The sequence below is a fragment of the Mobula birostris genome, chromosome 10 (assembly GCF_030028105.1).
Source record: "Mobula birostris isolate sMobBir1 chromosome 10, sMobBir1.hap1, whole genome shotgun sequence".
Classification (NCBI taxonomy): Eukaryota; Metazoa; Chordata; class Chondrichthyes; order Myliobatiformes; family Myliobatidae; genus Mobula; species Mobula birostris.
In genome coordinates this window covers 49,031,555-49,052,111 of record NC_092379.1, presented here as the reverse complement: position 1 = coordinate 49,052,111, position 20,557 = coordinate 49,031,555, and the positions used below count along the sequence as shown (strand labels likewise).

The 20,557-nt window shown below is 49.5% G+C and overlaps 1 protein-coding gene across 4 annotated transcripts in view; it reads right to left on the bottom strand.

Moving 5' to 3' along the window:
- The window catches only part of LOC140203987 (ER membrane protein complex subunit 9-like), a 45,485-nt gene that overhangs the window by 21,587 nt on the left and 3,341 nt on the right, over positions 1-20,557 (bottom strand). For all 4 annotated transcript variants that reach the window (XM_072270200.1, XM_072270202.1, XM_072270201.1 and 1 more), the window contains exons 2-3: positions 14,309-14,543; positions 942-1,018 (exon numbers count right to left, since the gene is read on the bottom strand). In XM_072270200.1, coding sequence (XP_072126301.1) covers positions 942-1,018; positions 14,309-14,515 — 284 coding nt within the window. In that variant the 5' untranslated portion in view covers positions 14,516-14,543. The remainder of the gene's footprint in view (positions 1-941; positions 1,019-14,308; positions 14,544-20,557) is intronic.

Here is a 20,557-nt window from a genome sequence, read left to right as displayed (position 1 = left end):
CTCCACCTATCTTAGGTATCACCTGCATACTTACTCATCCAATTTACCACCCTTCATCCAGATCACTAATATATGACAAATAACATTGGACCCAGTACAGATCCCTGAGGCACACCATGAGTCACCGGCCTCCAACCTGACAAACAGTTATCCACCACTGCTCTCTGGCGTCCCCCATCCAGCCACTGCTGAATTCATCCATTTTACTACTTCAATATTAATACTTAACGATTGAACCTTCCGTGTGGAACCTTGTCAAAGGCCTTACTTAAGTCCAGATAGACAACATCCACTGCTTTACCCTCATCAATTTTCCTAGTAACCTCTTCAAAAAAAATTCAATAAGATTTGTCAAACATGACCTTCCACGCACAAATCCATGTTGACTGTTTCTAATCAGACCCTGTCTATCCAGATAATTATATATACCATCTCTAAGAACACTTTCCATCAATTTACCCACCACTTACAGAGGTGTATAAAAACAGGAAGGCCACAGACAGGGATGGGTGGGGTGTCAAGAACTAAAGGGCAGAGGTTTAGGGTGGGAGGGGACCAATATAATGGGGACCCGAGGGGCAACTTTTTCACTGAGGGTGGCCCGTATATGGAATGAGCTGCTAGAGGAAGCAGTCAAGGTTAACGTTTAAAACGTTGGACAGGCGTAGGAACGGAAAAGGTTTATACCACGGGTTCCCAACCATTTCTCTGCCATGGGCCCCTACTATTAACCGAGGGAGGAGTCTGTGGACCCCAGCTTAGACAGATACGGGTCAAACAAAGGCAAATGGGATTGGCTTCGATGAGTATCATGGCCCACTTGGCCAAAGGGTCTACTTCATTACTGCGTTGGATTTAGTGTTCCGGCAGCTGCTCCTCCACCCCTGCCCCACCGCCCCACTGCCTAGAGCTCAGGAAACCGCCCCCCCACCCCCACTTACCTCCTGTCCCGCAGCTGGTCATTGGCCTGGTAGTAGCCGGCGATCACCTGGTTGTTGGCGGCACTCCAGAGGTCTACCTTAAACACCAAGGGAGACCGGCAAAACGCAGGGTCAGTACATCAGCTTGGATGAGAGGACACCCCCCCCCCCCCCCCGCTGCACCCCCTCCCTTACCTCCGGCCTGCTGACGAGCTGGGGAGCCAGAACATACTGGCTTTATAGAACACTGCGCCACAGAAACAGGCCCTTCAGCCCATCTAGTCTGTGCTGAAACATTAATCTGCCTAGTCCCATCGACCTGCACCCGGTCCAGAGCTCTCCATACCCCTCTCATGGACGTAACTAACCAGATTTCTCTTACATGTCGAAAACGATCCCACATCCAACTGCTTCCACTGGCAGCTCGTTCCACACTCTCAGCCCCTCCGAGTGAAGTTGTTCCCCGCTTAAACATTTCACCTTTCATCCTTCACCCATGGTCTCTAGTTGTAGTCCCACCGAACCTCAGTGAAAACAGCCTGCTTGCATTTACCGTCCATACCCCTCAAAATTCTGTATACCTACCTCTATCAAATCTCCCCTCAATCTTCTATGTTCTAGGGAAAAAAGTCACAACCTATTCAACTGTTCCTTACAACTCAGGTCCTCCGGTCCTGGGAACATCCTTGTAAATTTTCTCTGCACTCTTTCAAACTCATTTACATCTTTCCTGTAGGGAGGTGGCCAAAACTGCACACAGTACTCCAAATGAGGCCTCACCAACATCTTGTACACCTTCAACACAACATCCCAGCTCCCGTACTCAGTACTTCGATTTATAAGGACCAATGTGCCAAAGGCTTTCTTAACTGCCCTATCACTGATGCCACTCTCAATGAATTCAAGGACATTTTCAACCTCTCACTGCTGTGGGCAGAAGTTCCCACTTGCTTCAAAAAGGCAACAATTATACCAGTGCCTCAGAGAACAATGTGGGCTGCCTTAACGACTATTGCCCGGTAGCACTCACATCCACAGTGATGACAGGTTGGTCATGACTAGACTGAACTCCTGCCTCAGCAAGGACCCGGACCCATTGCAATTTGCCTATCACCACAATAGGTCAACGGCAGATGCAATCTCCATGGCTCTCCACATGGCTTCAGACCACCTGGACAACACAAACACCTACGTCAGGATGCTGTTCATCGACTATAGCTCAGCATTTAATACCATCATTCCCACAATCCTGATTGAGACGTTGCTGAACCTGGGCTTCTGTACCTCCCTCTGTAATTGGATCCTCAACTTCCTAACCGGAAGACCACAGTCTGTGTGGACTGGTGATAACATATCCTCTTCACTGACGATCAATACTAGCACACCTCAGGGGTGTGTGCTTAGCCCACTGCTCTACTCTCTATATACACATGACTGTGTGGCTAGACATAGCTCAAATTCCATCTACAACTTTGCTGATGATACAACCACTGTTGGTAGAATCTCAGGTGGTGACGAGAGGGCGTACAGGAGTGAGATATGCCAACTAGTGGAATGGGGTCGTGGCAACAACCTGGCACTCAACGTCAGTAAGACGAAAGAGCTGATTGTGGACTTTAGGAAGGGTAAGATGAAGGAACACATACCAATCCTCATAGATGGATCAGAAGTGGAGAGAGTGAGCAGTTTCAAGTTCCTTGGTGTCAAGATCTCTGAGGATCTAACCTGGTCCCAACATATTGATGTGGTCATAAAGAAGGCAACACAGCAGCTATACTTTATTAGGAGTTTGAAGAGATTTGGCATGTCAACAAATACACTCAAAAACTTCTATAGTTGTACGTTGGAGAGCATTCTGACAGGCTGCATCACTGTCTGGCATGGTGGGGCTACTGCACAGGACTGATAGAAGCTGCAGAGGGTGGTAAATTTAGTCGGCTCCATCTTGGGCGCTAGCCTACAAAGTACCCAGGATATCTTCAGGGAGCGGTGTCTCAGAAAAGCAGCATCCATTATTAAGGGCCTCCAGCACCCAGGGCATGCCCTTTTCTCACTGTTACCATCAGGTACACATTCAGCAATTCAGGAATAGTTTCTTCCCCTCTGCCACCCGATTCCTAAATGGACATTGAAGCTTTGGACACTACCTCGCTTTTTTAAAATATGCAGTAATTCTGTTTTGCACATTTAAAAATAATCTATTCAATGGATGTAATTGACTTACTTGTTTATTTTTTTATTTATTATTATTTTTCTCTGTCTGCTAGATTTTGTATTGCATTGAACTGCTGCTGCTTAGTTAACAAATTTCACGTCACATGCCGGTGATAATAAAGCTGATTCTGATTCACAGGCCTGTATTCCCAGATCCCCCTTGTTCTACCACACTCCTCAGTGCCCTACCGTTCACTAGGTGACCTACCCTGACTGGTTACCACACTCCTCAGTGCCCTACCGTTCACTAGGTGACCTACCCTGACTGGTTACCACACTCCTCAGTGCCCTACCATTCACTAGGTGACCTACCCTGACTGGTTACCACACTCCCCAGTGCCCTACCGTTCACTAGGTGACCTACCCTGACTGGTCCTCCCAAAGTGCAACACTTCTCACTTTTCTGCATTAAATTCCATCTGCCACATTTAGCTGGTCCAGTTCCCGCTGCAAGCTTTGATAGTTTTTCCTCGCGATGCACGGCACCCCTAATCTTGGTGTCACCTGCATATTTACTGATCCAGTTAACCACATTATTACCCAGATCATTGATCTGGATGACAAATATCAATGGACCCAGCACCAACCCCTCACAGGCAGTCAGAGAGGGAACACTCTACTACCAATCTCTGGTTTCTCCCACAAAGCTATTGTCTAATCCAATTTACTACCGCATCTTGAATGCCAAGCGACTGAACCCTCTTGACCAACCTCGCATGTGGGACCTTGTCAAAGGCCTTCTTAAAGTCCATGTAGACAACATCCACTGCCTTTCCTGGTAACTTCCACAAAAAGCTCTGCAAGATTGGTTAGAAGTAACTTACCACACACAAAGTCACGTTGACTATTCCTAATCAGTTCCTATCTATCCAAATACTCACATATCCAGTCCCTTAGAATACCTTCCAACAACTTTCCTACAACTAATGTCAGACTCACTGACCTATAATTTCCTTGTCTTATTCGTACAGCTTTTTTCAAACAATAGAACAACATCAGCTATCTTTCAATCCTCCAGCACCTCACTCAAGGCTAAAGGCTGATTTATACTTTTGCGTACCAGCTTACGCCGTAGCCTATGCAAGTGGGCTACGCCGTTGTGAACATTTCATAGTCAAACTTTATTGATCCCGGGGGAAATTGGTTTTCGTTACAGTTGCACCATAAATAATTAAATAGTAATAAAACCATAAATAATTAAATAGCAATATGTAAATTATGCCAGGAAATAAGTCCAGGACCAGCCTATTGGTTCAGGGTGTCTGACCCTCCAAGGGAGGAGTTGTAAAGTTTGATGGCCACAGGCAGGAATGACTTCCTATGACGCTCTGTGTTGCATCTCAGTGGAATGAATCTCTGGCTGAATGTACTCCTGTGCCCAACCAGTACAGTATGTAGTGGATGGGAGACATTGACCAAGATGGCATGCAACTTGGACAGCATCCTCTTTTCAGACACCACCATCAGAGAGTCCAGTTCCATCCCCACATCATCACTGACCTTATGAATGAGTTTGTTGATTCTGTTGGTGTCTGCTGTCCTCAGCCTGCTGCCCCAGCACACAACAGCAAACATGATAACACTAGCCACCACAGACTCGTAGAACATCTCAGCATCGTCTGGCAGATGTTAAAGGACCTCAGTCTCCTCAGGAAATAGAGACGGCTCTGAGCCTTCTTGTAGACAGCCTCAGTGTTCTTTGACTAGTCTAGTTTATTGCCAATTCGTATCCCCAGGCATTTGTAATCCTCCACCATGTCCACACTGACCCCCTGGATGGAAACAGGGGTCACCGGTACCTTAGCTCTCCTCAGGTCTACCACCAGCTCCTTAGTCTTTTTCACATTAAGCTGCAGATAATTCTGCTCACACCATGTGAGAAAGTTTCCTACCGTAGCCCTGTACTCAGCCGCATCTCCCTTGCTGATACATCCAACTATGGCAGAGTCATCCGAAAACTTCTGAAGATGACAAGACTCTGTGCAGTAGTATTTATACTTGTGCGTTGGTGTGTCTGCGTTGCTCTGCAATTCATGCATGTCACGATGTCACGCATGCACACACACCTGCCCGCGCAAGGCCGCATGGTCATGGTAGTCTTTCTCGGGGTAAAGAAGTTTAAAGCGAGCGTCTTTTTTTGTAAAAGCGAAATGTGTCCTCCATAATTTCGGAGGTCTGTAAAGCTTTATGGAAAGCATTGCAGCCAGAGTTCCTTCCCTGCCCTTCAGTCGGCCAACGGAAAGCTATTGCAGCGTAGGAGGAAATGCGATGCTACCAAGCGGACCAATCACAGTTGTTGCCGTCTGCGTTGCTGTGACGCGTAGTTACATTTTGGGAGAGGTGCGCATCAGGCTACAGCGTAGGGTTTGCGGCTACGCCGTACCTCTGGCGTCGATTTGACGCACAAGTATAAATCAGCCTTAAGGGTGTTGGAAATATCTCTGCTAGGGCCACTGCAATTTCTGCACTCAGCTCTGAGGGAGTATCTTGTCAGGCCCTGGGGATTTATTTATCCTAATTTGCCTCAAGACAGAAAACATCTCATCCTCTGTATGGTCCACAATCTCATTGCTGCCTTGCCTCACTTCCAGAGACTGTGTCCATCTCCTGAGTAAATACGGATGCAAAAATATCTGTTGAAGATCTCCTCCATCTCCACACATAGACTACCACTCTGATCTTCCAGAGGACCAATTTTGTCCCTTGCTATCCTCTTGCTCTTAACATATCTGTAGAAGCCCTTTGGATTCTCCTTCAACTTGTCTGCTAGAGCAACCTCATGTCTTCTTTTAGCCTCCTGAAATCCTTCTTAAGCATCCTTTTTCATTTCTTATACTCCCCATGTACCTCATTTGTTCCTGCTGGGCACTTCCTTCTTTTACTTACCCAGGGCCTCAATATCTCTTGAAAACCAAGGTTTCCTGAACCTGTTATCCTTGCCTTTTATTCTGACAGGAACATATAAACTACGCACTCCGAAAAGTTCACTTTTGAAGGCCTCCCAGTTACTATGTACAGCTTTGCCAGAAAACAGCCTGTCCCTATCCACATCTGACAGATCCTTTCAGGTACCAGCAAAATTGGTTTTACTCTAACTTAGAATCTCAACCGGCGGACCAGACCTATCTTTTTGCATATTTACTTGGAAACTAACGGCATTGTGATCACTGGACACAAAGAGTTCCCCCACACGAACTTCTGTCCCCTGCCCTGTCTCATTTCCAGTATCACACTCTTCCTAGGTGGGACATCCATATACTGATGAAGGTAGCTTTGCTGAAGACTTTTGACAAACTCTTTTCCATCCAGTCCTTTTACAGTATGGGAGTCCCAGTCAATATCTGAGAAGTTAAAATGGCCTTCTATCACTTCCTTATGATTCTTGCAACAGTCTGTGATCTCACTACAAATTTGCTCCTCTAAATCCCAGACTACTGGGTGGTCTGTAATATAATCCCACTAACCTTTCTTACCCCTCAGTTCTACCCATAAAGCCACACTAGATGAGTTCCCCAGATCGTCCTGTCTGAGCACTGCTGTGAAATTTTCCCTGACTTGTAATGATACCCCAGTCCCGTTATCATGTCTCCAGCAATGGAACTCTGGCCCAGTGAGCTGCCAGTCCTGTGCCTCCTGCAACCACCTCTCACTAATGGCTACAATATCAGAATTCTACGTGCTGCTCCACGCCCTCAGCTCATCCCCACTGAAATATGCGCAGCTCAGAACATCAGTCCCACCACGTCCAACCTTCTGCTTCCTGACTTTGCACGTAGGCTGAACATGTCTCCCACAACCACCCCACTATCTGTTCCAGCACTTTAGTTCCCACCCACCCCCCACAACTCTAGTTTAAACTAACCCCCCCCCCGCCCATGCAGTACTAGCAAACCCCCATGCTAGGAAGGTGCAAGCTGGCCCAACGATCCAGAAATCTGACGACGTCCCTCCTACACCAACTCCTTAGCCACATCTTAAACTGTACGATCTTCCTACTTTCTGCCTTTACAAACGTGTATCGCAGAGGTCACAACTCTGGAGGTCCTGTCCTTTAACACAGCACCTAACTCCCCGAATTCAATTTGCAGGACCTTGTCACACGTCCTACCCATGTCATTGGAACTGACCTGGACCATGACCTCTGGCTGTTCATCCTCCCACTTAAGCAAGCTGTGGACTCGAGCTGAGATGTCCTAAACTCTGGCACCTGGGAGGCAACAAACCATCCGGGAATCTTGTTTTCATCCACAGAATCTCCTTTCTGATTCCCTAACCATCGAATCTCCTGTCACTACAGCTCACCTCTTCTTCACCACCCCCCCACTCCCCATGAACCACAGAGCCAGGACCTGGTTGATGCAGCTTCTCCCTGGTAGATCATCCTCCCTCCCCCCCCCCCCAAAAAAAGTACCTAAAGCAGTATACTCATTGTTGAGGGTAATGACCACACGGTACTCTGCACTTGTCGCCTATTTCTTTACCCCCTGCAGACAGTCACCCAGGTACCTGCCTCCTGTATCTTAGGGATAGCTATCTCCCTGTAGCTCCTATCTTTCACCTCCTCATTCTCCCGTATGAGCTGAAGGTCATCGAGCTGCAGCTCCTGCTCCTTAACATGGTCCCTGAGGAGCTGCAGCTTGGTGCAGATGTAGTTATCAGGGAGACTAGGTGTCTCCTAGAGCTCCCACATCTTACACAAAGAACATATCACTAACCCTGAACTCATTCTCAGTGCACTAGCGATGTACTAACAGAAACTTACTTAGAGCCTGTGTCTGCACTTGTCCAAGCCTACTGAGCAAAAGCTGGACCTCTCTAATACTGCCCCACTCACACAATGACCGCTCCACCTGTAACCATATAACAATTACAGCACAGAAACAGGCCATCTCGGTCCTTCTAGTCCATAGCGAACTCTTACTCTCACCTAGTCCCACTGACCTGCACTCAGCTCATAACCCTCCATTCCTTTCCTGTCCATATAGCTGTCCAATTTAACTTTAAATGACAACATCGAACCTGCCTCAACCACTTCTGCTGGAAGCTCATTCTCATTCCACACATCTACCACTCTCTGAGTAAAGAAGTTCCCCCTCATGTTACCCCTAAACTTCTGTCCTTTAACTCTCAACTCATGTCCTCTTGTTTGAATCTCCCCCATTCTCAATGGAAAAAGCCTATCCACGTCAACTCTACCCATCCCTCTCATAATTTTAAACACCTCTATCAAGTCCCCCCTCAACCTTCTACGCTCCAAAGAATAAAGACCTAACTTGTTCAACCTTTCTCTGTAATTTAGGAGATGAAACCCAGGCAACATTTTAGTAAAGCTCCTCTGTACTCTCTCTATTTTATTGACATCTTTCCTATAATTCGGTGACCAAAACTGTACACAATACTCCAAATTTGGCCTTACCAATGCCCTATACAATTTCAACATTATATCCCAACTCCTATACTCAATGCTCTGATTAATAAAGGCCAGCATACCAAAAGCTTTCTTCACCACCCTATCCACATGAGATTCCACCTTCAGGGAACTATGCACCATTATTCCTAGATCCCGCTGTTCTACAGCGTTCTTCAATGCCCCACCATTTACCATGTATATCCTATTTTGATTAGTCCTACCAAAATGTAGCACCGCACATTTTTCAGCATTAAACTCCATCTGCCATCTTTCAGCCCACTCTTCTAACTGGCCTAAATCTCTCTGCAAGCTTTGAAAACCACAATGCCACCTATCTTAGTATCATTTGCATACTTACTAATCCAACTTACCACCCCATCTTCCAGATCATTAATATATATGACAAACAACACTGGACCCAGCACAGATCCCTGAAGCACACCGCTACACACCGTCCTCCAATCTGACAAACAGTTATCCACCACGACTCTCTGGCATCTCCCATCCAGCCACTGCTGAATCCATTTTACTACTTCCATATTAATGCCTAATGATTGAACCTTCCTAACTAACCTTCTGTGTGGAACCTTGACAAAGGCCTTACTGAAGTCCATATAGACAACATCCACCGCTTTACCCTCGTCAACTTTCCTAGTAACCTCTTCAAAAAATTCAATAAGATTTGTCAAACATGACCTTCCATGCACAAATCCATGTTGACTGTTCCTAATCAGACCCTGTCTATCCAGATAATTACATATACCATCTCTAAGAATACTTTCCATCAATTTACCCACCACTGACATCAAACTCACAGGCCGATAATTGCCAGGTTTACTCTTAGAACCCTTTTTAAACAATGGAACAACATGAGCAATACGCCAATCCTCCGGCACCATCCCCGTTTCTAATGACATTTGAAATATTTCTGTCAGAGCCCCTGCTATTTCTACACTATCTTCCCTCAAGGTCCTAGGGAATATCCTGTCAGGACCCGGAGACTTATCCACTTTTATATTCCTTAAAAACACCAGTACTTCTTCTTCTTTAATCATCATAGTTTCCATAATTTCCCTACCTGTTTCCCTGATCTCACATAATTCAATATCCTTGTCCTTCGTGAATACAGAAGAAAAGAAATTGTTCAGAATCTCCCCCATCTCTTTTGGCTCCGCACATAGCCGTTCACTCTGATTCTCCAAGGGACCAATTTTATCCCTCACTATCCTTTTGTTATTAATATAACTGTAGAAGCTCTTTGGATTTATTGTCACCTTACTTGCCAAAGCAACCCTGTATCTTCTTTTAGCTTTTCTAATCTCTTTCTTAAAATTCTTCTGACATTCTTTATATTCCTCAAGTACGTCATTTACTCCAAGCTGCCTATATTTATTGTAGATCTCTCTCTTTTTCCGAACCAAGTTTCCAATATCCCTTGAAAACCATGGCTCTCTTAAACTTTTAACCTTTCCTTTCAACCTAACAGGAACATAAAGATTCTGAACCCTCAAAATTTCACCTTTAAATGACCTCCATTTCTCTATTACATCCTTCCCATAAAACAAATTGTCTCAATCCATTCCTTCAAAATCCTTTAGCATCTCCTCAAAAATCCTTCCGCATCACTTACACCTCCTTTCTTTTTGTTGGCTCAAACCATGACTCACTCCCAACAACACTGGGCAGAGAGGGTGCTCAAATGTGCAATCTCAGAATTTAATGATCCCTCTATGTCCATACTTCAAGCATGCTCGCTCCGCTACATAGTAAAACTGGGGCTAAAATACAGGCAGAACATTGCACAAACGGTATGCTAGCACTGAGGAAGGTGAGGCCCATGGGAGAGGGGACGAACAGGCTGGGACCCTTCGCCCTGGAGCAGAGGTGGCAAAGGGGAGGCTCATTTGAGATTGAGTGGGTGGGGAAGGAAAGGTTTACTGGAAATACTGGAAAACAAGGGGTTTTCCTGGACAGAGAGGGTGTTAAACAGGGAAGGGGAGGTTTCCCTGGTCAGAGAGGGTGTTCAACAGGGAAGGGGAGGTTTCCCTGGTCAGAGAGGGTGTTCAAAAGGGAAGGGGAGGTTTCCCTGGTCAGAGAGGGTGTTAAACAGGGAAGGGGAGGTTTCCCTGGTCAGAGAGGGTGTTAAACAGGGAAGGGGAGGTTTCCCTGGTCAGAGAGGGTGTTAAACAGGGAAGGGGAGGTTTCCCTGGTCAGAGAGGGTGTTAAACAGGGAAGGGGAGGTTTCCCTGGTCAGAGAGGGTGTTAAACAGGGAAGGGGAGGTTTCCCTGGTCAGAGAGGGTGTTAAACAGGGAAGGGGAGGTTTCCCTGGTCAGAGAGGGTGTTAAACAGGGAAGGGGAGGTTTCCCTGGTCAGAGAGGGTGTTAAACAGGGAAGGGGAGGTTTCCCTGGGCAGAGAGGGTGTTAAACAGGGAAGGGGAGGTATCCCTGGTCAGAGAGGGTGTTAAACAGGGAAGGGGAGGTTTCCCTGGGCAGAGAGGGTGTTAAACAGGGAAGGGGAGGTTTCCCTGGTCAGAGAGGGTGTTCAACAGGGAAGGGGAGGTTTCCCTGGTCAGAGAGGGTGTTCAAAAGGGAAGGGGAGGTTTCCGTGGTCAAAGAGGGTGTTAAACAGGGAAGGGGAGATTTCCCTGGTCAGAGAGGGTGTTAAACAGGGAAGGGGAGGTTTCCCTGGTCAGAGAGGGTGTTAAACAGGAAAAGGGAGGTTTTCCTGGTCAGAGAGGGTGTTAAGCAGGGAAGGGGAGGTTTCCCTGGTCAGAGAGGGTGTTAAACAGGGAAGGGGAGGTTTCCCTGGTCAGAGAGGGTGTTAAACAGGGAAGGGGAGCTTTTCTTGGTCAGAGAGGGTGTTAAACAGTGAAGGGGAGCTTTCCCTGGGCAGAGAGGGTGTTAAACAGGGAAGGGGAGGTTTTCCTGGTCAGAGAGGGTGTTAAACAGGGAAGGGGAGGTTTCCCTGGTCAGAGAGGGTGTTAAACAGGGAAGGGGAGGTTTTCCTGGTCAGAGAGGGTGTTAAACAGGGAAGGGGAGGTTTCCCTGGTCAGAGAGGGTGTTAAACAGGGAAGGGGAGGTTTCCCTGGTCAGAGAGGGTGTTAAACAGGGAAGGGGAGGTTTTCCTGGTCAGAGAGGGTGTTAAACAGGGAAGGGGAGGTTTTCCTGGGCAGAGAGGGTGTTAAACAGGGAAGAGGAGGTTTCCCTGGTCAGAGAGGGTGTTAAACAGGAAAGGGGAGGTTTTCCTGGTCAGAGAGGGTATTAAACAGGGAAGAGGAGGTTTTCCTGGGCAGAGAGGGTGTTAAACAGGGAAGGGGAGGTTTCCCTGGTCAGAGAGGGTGTTAAACAGGGAAGGGGAGGTTTCCCTGGTCAGAGAGGGTGTTAAACAGGGAAGGGGAGATTGTTAGCTGAGAGCAGAGGCTGAATTAGAGGGAGGACAGACAGTGAAAGTGGAATTATTTCACTGAATGATCATCAGGGATCTGAGACGCTCCCTCCTCATCTCTGCACGGCAAGACAGTTCGCAGAATGCTTTACAGCGCTGGCTGTAAGACCCTGGTTTACTACCCACCACTGCTTGTAGGAGTCTGTACGTTCTTCCCGTGACCGCATGGATTTCCCGTGGGTGCTCTGCTTCCCTCCCACGTCCCAAAGACGTACGGTTGGGGTTACCCTTAGTGAGCTGTGGCCATGCCATTCGCTGGCTGCCCAGCACAATCCTGACTGATTTGATTGGATTGGACTCACTGTATGTTTTGATGCCCTTGTGAGAAATAAAGCCAATCTTTTAAAAAGTATGGTCAATTCTGGGCAAACACATAGTCGGTGAGGAAAACTACAGCAGGGAATTTGCACAGAAGTCCGGAAAATTTCACTCCAGGCTCTCAGGTTGATGGGAAGTAATTCAGCAGGATTATTTCCTCTTGGTCTAGTTTCCTTGATGAAACTACAAGTTCAGAGTAGGAGGAGACCACTCCCCCCTCTCGACCTGCTCTCCCATTCTACAAGATCACAGCCCAGCTGGCTGTGAGCCATCCCTCAACGTTACTACCCACCCCGCTGACCTTTCACCTCCTCCTCTCTTATCGGGAATGCACTCCACCTTTTCAAACATCCCCAGACCGCGTCCACCGCCCTTCGAGGAAGAGGTTTCCAAAGACCCTCCTCTCCCTCCAGAGCGAGAAAACTGCTCCCCTTGTCTCTGTCACCAAACAGGTGAGGCCTTACTTCTGCAAAACGACCCGCTAACCCTCTCCACACCCGCCCTGCTGAGATTTCCCGCCACGTGGAGTGCGGGTGGGGGGCGGGGGGGGAGTTACATTGCAGTCGTGTACGAGACTGTGCGTGGAGCCTCGCGCACAGACTTGCTTATAGGGAAGGCGTCATTAAACTAGAGAGAGAGCAGAGCAGGATGCACTCACTGCGATGCTGTCAGAAGTTGCAGAGAGAGGTCTGGCGGGCTGGGATTTTATTCACTGTGCTCTATGCTTCACTGAGGCCTGCTCTGGTGCTCTGGGCTCCGTGCTTATGGACTCACTTTAGTTCTGAACGCTGCTGGTTTGCCTTCATTGTTTGCACGATTTGATCTTCTCTCTCTCCCTTTGCACACTGGGCGTTTATCGCACTTTTTTTAAAAAAAAGATGGGTTCTTTCGGGTTTCTTTGTTTTGGGGCCGCCTGTAAGGACAGGAATCTCAAAGTTGCACAACGCATACCTACTTTAATAATAGACGCAGCCTGAGATTGAGCTGCATAGAACCATGAGGGTGGACGCAATGGTCTCTTTCCCAGGGAAGCGGAGAAGGGCGAGAGGGGAAAGATTTCGAGGGGGCTCGGGGGACAATTTATTCACACAGAATATGGAGTAAGCTGCCAGGCAACGTGACCGAGGCAGGCACGATATAAAAGGCCCATGGACGTGCACAGATTGGAGCCAAGTGCAGGCAACTGGGACCAGCCTGGTGATTGATTGTGGTCACCATGCATGAGACGGGCTGAAAGGCCTGTTTTGACTCGGGACTGCTGGGCTTCTTTGGTTAGGTTGCCTGGGATTTCACATCTTACATCTCACAGACAGGCCACTGAGTCTACACCGGCACACGCAATTATTCCATTCCCTCCCTCCCACTAAATCCCACTCCAGCCCTCAGGACCTGCCAGTCTCCTCCTTCCCTTCACCGTCACTATGGTCAGTACTCACTGTGGACCGTCCTCTCCCATCAGATTCCTTCTTATTCAGCCCTTTGCCTCTTCCTCCCACCACGTTCCCAGATTCTCACATCATTTCCTCTCCCTCCTCCCCAAGCAGATCTTACTTGACACCCGCCGCCTCTTGCTCTTCCCCCTCCCCCCCCATTCATGCTTCCGCCCCGCTCCTCTCCAGTCCCGACGAAGGGTCTCAGACCGGAAGGTCAACCGTTCATTTCCTTCCGACCTGCTGAGTTCCTCCAGCATTTCCTGGGCATTGCTGAAAATTCCCGGCATTTGCCGAATCCCTTCTGGTCCCCCCGGGGCGGGGGGGGGGGGGGGGGGGGGAGGGGGAGAACAATTCCCACCGGCCGATAAAACCACCGACCCGCACTTCTGGTCTGGAATGTGGGAGAGACCCGGAGACCCCAGGGGACCTCCACAAGGAGAACGTGCAAACGCCACACGGACAGAAACTGCGGCAGAGGTCAGGATTGAACTGCAGCTCGAACCGCTGGCCTGAGTGCCGCCCCAGCAATGGGCCAGGGCGGTAGTAACGGGCGTAAGCAGCACCCACCTGATTGAGGGCTACCTCCAGCATGACGGTGAGGGCGAGGCTGTTGTGGAAGAGGGGCACGCAGTCCATCAGCACCAGGCACTGACCCCTCCCCACCTCCGGGGCCCTCTCAGCCAGAAGCAGCCCATTCACTGCCCGGGACGGGAACTTGGCCGCGTGCAGCTGCATTTTCACGTAGGCCCTGGCTGAGATCTCCACTTCCACCATCTCTCCTGGAAGGGGCTGGGCAAGCGGCCTGGGGAGGGGGAGAGAGAGAGTGGGTCAGTCTCGGGGCTGGGGGGGGGGGGAGGCGGAGGGTCAGCGCGGGGCTGGGGGGGGGGTAGAGGCGGAGGGTCAGCGCGGGGCTGAGGGGGGGAGAGGCGGAGGGTCAGCGCGGGGCTGAGGGGGGGAAGAGGCGGAGGGTCAGCGCGGGGCTGGGGGGGGAGAGGCGGAGGGTCAGCGCGGGGCTGGGGGGGGAGAGGCGGAGGGTCAGCGCGGGGCTGGGGGGGGAGAGGCGGAGGGTCAGCGCGGGGCTGGGGGGGGAGAGGCGGAGGGTCAGCGCGGGGCTGGGGGGGAGAGGCGGAGGGTCAGCGCGGGGCTGAGGGGGGAGAGGCGGAGGGTCAGCGCGGGGCTGAGGGGGGAGAGGCGGAGGGTCAGCGCGGGGCTGAGGGGGGGAGAGGCGGAGGGTCAGCGCGGGGCTGAGGGGGGGAGAGGCGGAGGGTCAGCGCGGGGCTGAGGGGGGGAGAGGCGGAGGGTCAGCGCGGGGCTGAGGGGGGGAGAGGCGGAGGGTCAGCGCGGGGCTGAGGGGGGGAGAGGCGGAGGGTCAGCGCGGGGCTGAGGGGGGGAGAGGCGGAGGGTCAGCGCGGGGCTGAGGGGGGAGAGGCGGAGGGTCAGCGCGGGGCTGAGGGGGGAGAGGCGGAGGGTCAGCGCGGGGCTGAGAGGGAGGTAGATCATTTTGGGGAGAGAGCGACAGGGAGAGAGAGCAGGTGAAGGATCAGTCTGGGAGAGAGGGGGAGACAGTGGAAAGACAAGTGGGTGGAGGGGGAGAGGGGGAGAGTGGAAAGACAAGGGGGTGGAGGGGGAGAGGGGGAGACAGTGGAAAGACAAGGGGGTGGAGGGGGAGAGGGGGAGAGGGGGAGGCTGCACTTCCACCACCTGAATCATACAGTGAGACACCTGAACAACCAAAAGGATTTCAGCCCCTTTGAGCCCCCCACCTACCCATAGGATCCCAAAAGCACCTCTTACCAAAGGATCGTTCTTGGGACCCCTGCTCTCTTCTCATTGCTCCCATCAGAGAGGAAGTACAAGAGCCTGAACACACACAGATACACCCCACACCTAGACACACACCCCGCATAGACACACTCCACACCTACACCCCCATACAGATACATGCCACACCTACGCCCCCCAGACACAGATACACCCCACACCTACACCCCGCATAGACACACCCCACACCTGCACCACCCGTACAGATACACTCCGCACCTACACCCCCCACAGATACACCCCACACCTACACCCTGCAGACACACCCCACACCTGCACCACCCGTACAGATACACCCCACACCTACACCCCGCATAGACACACCCCACATCTACACCCCCCATACAGATACACCCCACACCTACACCCCCCATACAGATACACCCCACACTTACACCTCCCAGACACAGATACACCCCACATCTACACCCCCCCATACAGATACACCCCACACCTACACCCTGCATAGACACACCCCACACCTGCACCACCCGTACAGATACACCCCACACCTACACCCCCCCATACAGATACACCCCACACCTACACCTTGCATAGACACACCCCACACCTGCACCACCCAGACACACCCCACACCTGCAACCCCATACTCAGACACATCCACACCTACACCCCCCAGACACAGATACACCCCACATGTACACCCCCCATACAGATACACCCCCCCGACAGATACACCCCACACCTACACCCTGCAGACACACCCCACACCTGCACCACCCGTACAGATACACCCCACACCTGCACCTCCCAGACACAGATACACCCCACATCTACACCCCCCATACAGATACACCCCACACCTACACCTCCCAGACACAGATACACCCCACACCTACACCCCCCACAGATACACCCCACACCTACACCTTGCATAGACACACCCCACACCTGCACCACCCGTACAGATACACCCCACACCTACACCCCCCAGACAGATACACCCCACACCTACACCCTGCATAGACACACCCCACACCTGCACCACCCAGACACAACCCACACCTGCAACCCCATACAGAGACACATCCACACCTACACCCCCCAGACACAGATACACCCCACATGTACACCCCCCATACAGATACACCCCCCAGACAGATACACCCCACACCTACACCCTGCAGACACACCCCACACCTGCACCACCCGTACAGATACACCCCACACCTACACCCCCCCATACAGATACACCCCCCATACAGATACACCCCACACCTACACCCCCCAGACAGATACACCCCACACCTACACCCCGCATAGACACAACCCACACCTGCACCCCCCAGACACACCCCACATCTACACCCCCCCATACAGATACACCCCACACCTACACCCTGCATAGACACACCCCACACCTGCACCCCCCAGACAGACACACTCCACACCTACAACCCCATACACAGACACATCCACACCTACACCCCCCAGACACAGATACACCCCACATGTACACCCCCCATACAGATACACCCCACACCTACACCCCGCATAGACACACCCCACACCTGCACCATCCGTACAGATACACCCCACACCTACACCCCCATACACAGATACACCCCACATGTACACCCCCCATACAGATACACCCCACACCTACACCCCGCATAGACACAACCCACACCTGCACCACCCGTACAGATACACCCCACACCTACACCCCCCCATACAGATACACCCCACACCTGCACCTTGCATAGACACACCCCACACCTGCACCACCCAGACACACCCCACACCTGCAACCCCATACACAGACACATCCACACCTACACCCCCCAGACACAGATACACCCCACATGTACACCCCCCATACAGATACACCCCACACCTACGCCCTGCATAGACACACCCCACACCTGCACCCCCCAGACAGACACACTCCACACCTACAACCCCATACACAGACACATCCACACCTACACCCCCCAGACACAGATACACCCCACATGTACACCCCCCATACAGATACACCCCCCAGACAGATACACCCCACACCTACACCCCCCATACACAGATACACCCCACACTTACACCCCCACACAGATACACCCCACACCTACACCCCCATAGATAGACACACCACCAGACATACCTAGACACACCAACACACTCGCCTCCATACACACACACATTTCAAGAACAGCTTCCCCTCTGCCATCAGATTTCTGAACGGACCCCGAACCCATGAACACTACCTCACAGTTTTTACTTTCTGTCTGTCTGTATCTTGTTTTACGGCGGTTGGCATTCAGCTTAATGGTGCATTACCGCCACCCTCTGCTCCAGAACGTGCACTAGACATACATTCTAAATCCCTTCACCCAATCACACACACACACACCTACACTTCACCCTCCCATCTTTGACCATCCTAGTATCCTATTCCTGTTTATTCGTCATATTCTATAAAAAACCCCTGTACCCCTTAAAAATGCTAAAAATACCCGGACTTGTGCTCTCTCACCCATGCCCAGCAATCCTTTTAATGTGAATTCCTGCATCCCCAACTCCCTTAATTTATTTCTCATCATCTCTCTCTGTATCCCATACTTCCTGCAACTCAGAACTACATGTTCTACTGACTCCTCTTCCTGACATTCCTCACACAATCCTGTCTGGTGTTTCCCTATCATTTTCAATGTTTTGTTTAATGCACAATGCCCCAGCCTTAACCTAGTCCACACAATTTCCTCTCTTCTGTTTCCATTACCCACCCTAGTAACTGCAACACTCTTTTGTATTTGATATAAATGCCTCCCTTTCCCCTCCCTGTCCCATCTTTCTTGCCACATTCGGTTGACTTTTTCCCAGATTACACACTTAACCTCTGCTTTACTGATACTAATGTGCATTTCCACATTTTCTTTCTTTAACGCCCTCTTTGCCAACTCATCCACCCTCTCATTCCCCTTCACCCCTACATGTGCTGGAACCCATAGAAATTTTACCTGACCTCCCTGATTTGCAATCCTTGTAACTAACTGAAGGACTTCATAAAGTACATCTTGCCGACTGTTTGTGTGAAAAGACCTTAAACTTGCTAGAACGGAGGATGAAGCTGAACATATCAATGCTTTGACTTGTCTGGCTTTCTGCACCCATTGCAACGCAACCAATACTACCAGCATCTCCACTGTAAACACTCCTAACTTATTAGATGTTTTTCTGCTGATTCCAATTTCTTTTGCTGGTATGACCACCTCAAACCCTGTCACTCCTGTTTCAGGTTCCTTCGCACCATCCGTATAAATGTGAGTATAATCTCTATACTTTTCCATCACATGACAGTTAAATGCATTTACCAAATCTGTTTTATATCTTTCTTTCCTTTTTACCTCTAACAAATGCCAGTCTATGTTAAGCTTCCATGGAGCTACAACCGGATAAACTACTGAAGGACTTATCCTCAGATCAAATACTCCACATTCTTTCGCGATATCATTCCCTACCCGACTAAAGGTATCCCTCTGAAACCTCCCATTTTCTCAGCACTCCTGCAACACTCCTTTAGTAGGGTGAGAATCATTGTGCCCCTGCAAGTTAGCCCAGTAGTTTGCCATCAGTTGCATCCTTCTTAGTTTCAAAGGTATTACTCCCATTTCTACCTGTAGGGCTGACACTGGTGACGTTTTAAAAGCCCCACTGCACACTCTCAAGGCCTGAGCCTGAATCACATCCAGTTTCCTTATAAGAGACCTAGCTGCTGATCCATATACTATATTTCCATAGTCCTACACAGATCTCACTAAAGCCACATACATTCTCTTCAAAGCTGAACAACTTGCTCCCCATTCCCTACCAGTCAAACATCTCATCACATTTATTACTTTTTTACATTTCTCCTCAACTTTCCTGATATGGTCTGCCCATGTTAATCGTGAATCAAATATAACTCCCAGAAATTTAAATGATGCAACCCTTTCTAATTCAACCCCATACATCCTTAACTTCTTCCCTACCTCAACCCTTTTCCTGGTAAAAAATACAGATTGAGTTTTGTCTACTGAAAATCTACATCCCCAATCATAACCCCACTCCACCACTTCATCAATTGCTTCTTGTAATTTCCTGATTATATGGTCCATGTTCCTGCCTCTTTTCCACAAGGCCCCATCATCCGCAAACAGTGACCTACCTATATCCACTGGTACCTTTGTGAAGACATCATTGATCATAATCATGAAAAGTAATGGGCTAATCACACTACCTTGAGGTGTGCCATTTTCCACTATGTACTGTTTTGATAATTCTGATCCAATCCGAACTTGAATTTTTTCTACCAAACAAAAAATCTTTAATCCAATTAAAAACTCTCCCACCAACCCCCATCTTGCGCAGTTTAATTAATAATCCTTCCTTCCACATCATATCATAGGCTTTTTCAATGTCAAAGAACACTGCCACTACTGACTCTCTATTTGCCTGGGCCTTCCTTATTTCAGTCTCTAACATAATCACTGAGTCCATGGAATTCCTTCCCTTTCTAAAACCACTCTGATAACTTGCCAGCATTCCCCTTTTCTCAAGCTCATACAACAACCTTTCTGTTATCATCCTTTCCATTATCTTACATATACTTGATGTTAATGCAACTAGTCTGTAGCTAGTGGGTTTTGACAGATCCTTGCCAGGCTTCCTTATTGGAATTACTACTGCTTCTTTCCATGCACTTGGTAATCTGCCCTCCTCCCACACTCTGGTATAAAAATGCAGCAACTTCAAGAGCACTCCTTCTCCTAGATTTTTTAGCATCACAGAGCATATCAGATCTTTCCCTGGAGAGGTTGGTCTCGATCTCTTTATTGCTCTCACCATTTCTGCTAATGTAAATGGATCATCAATTATATCATCTGTTCCTTCCCTCCTGCTTAACACACCTGGGTGTTGGCTCATTATTCTTTCCCTTCTTCTTCTCCCTTCTTCAGACAAATTTTCTGAACTGTGTATCAGTACAAATGACTTGGC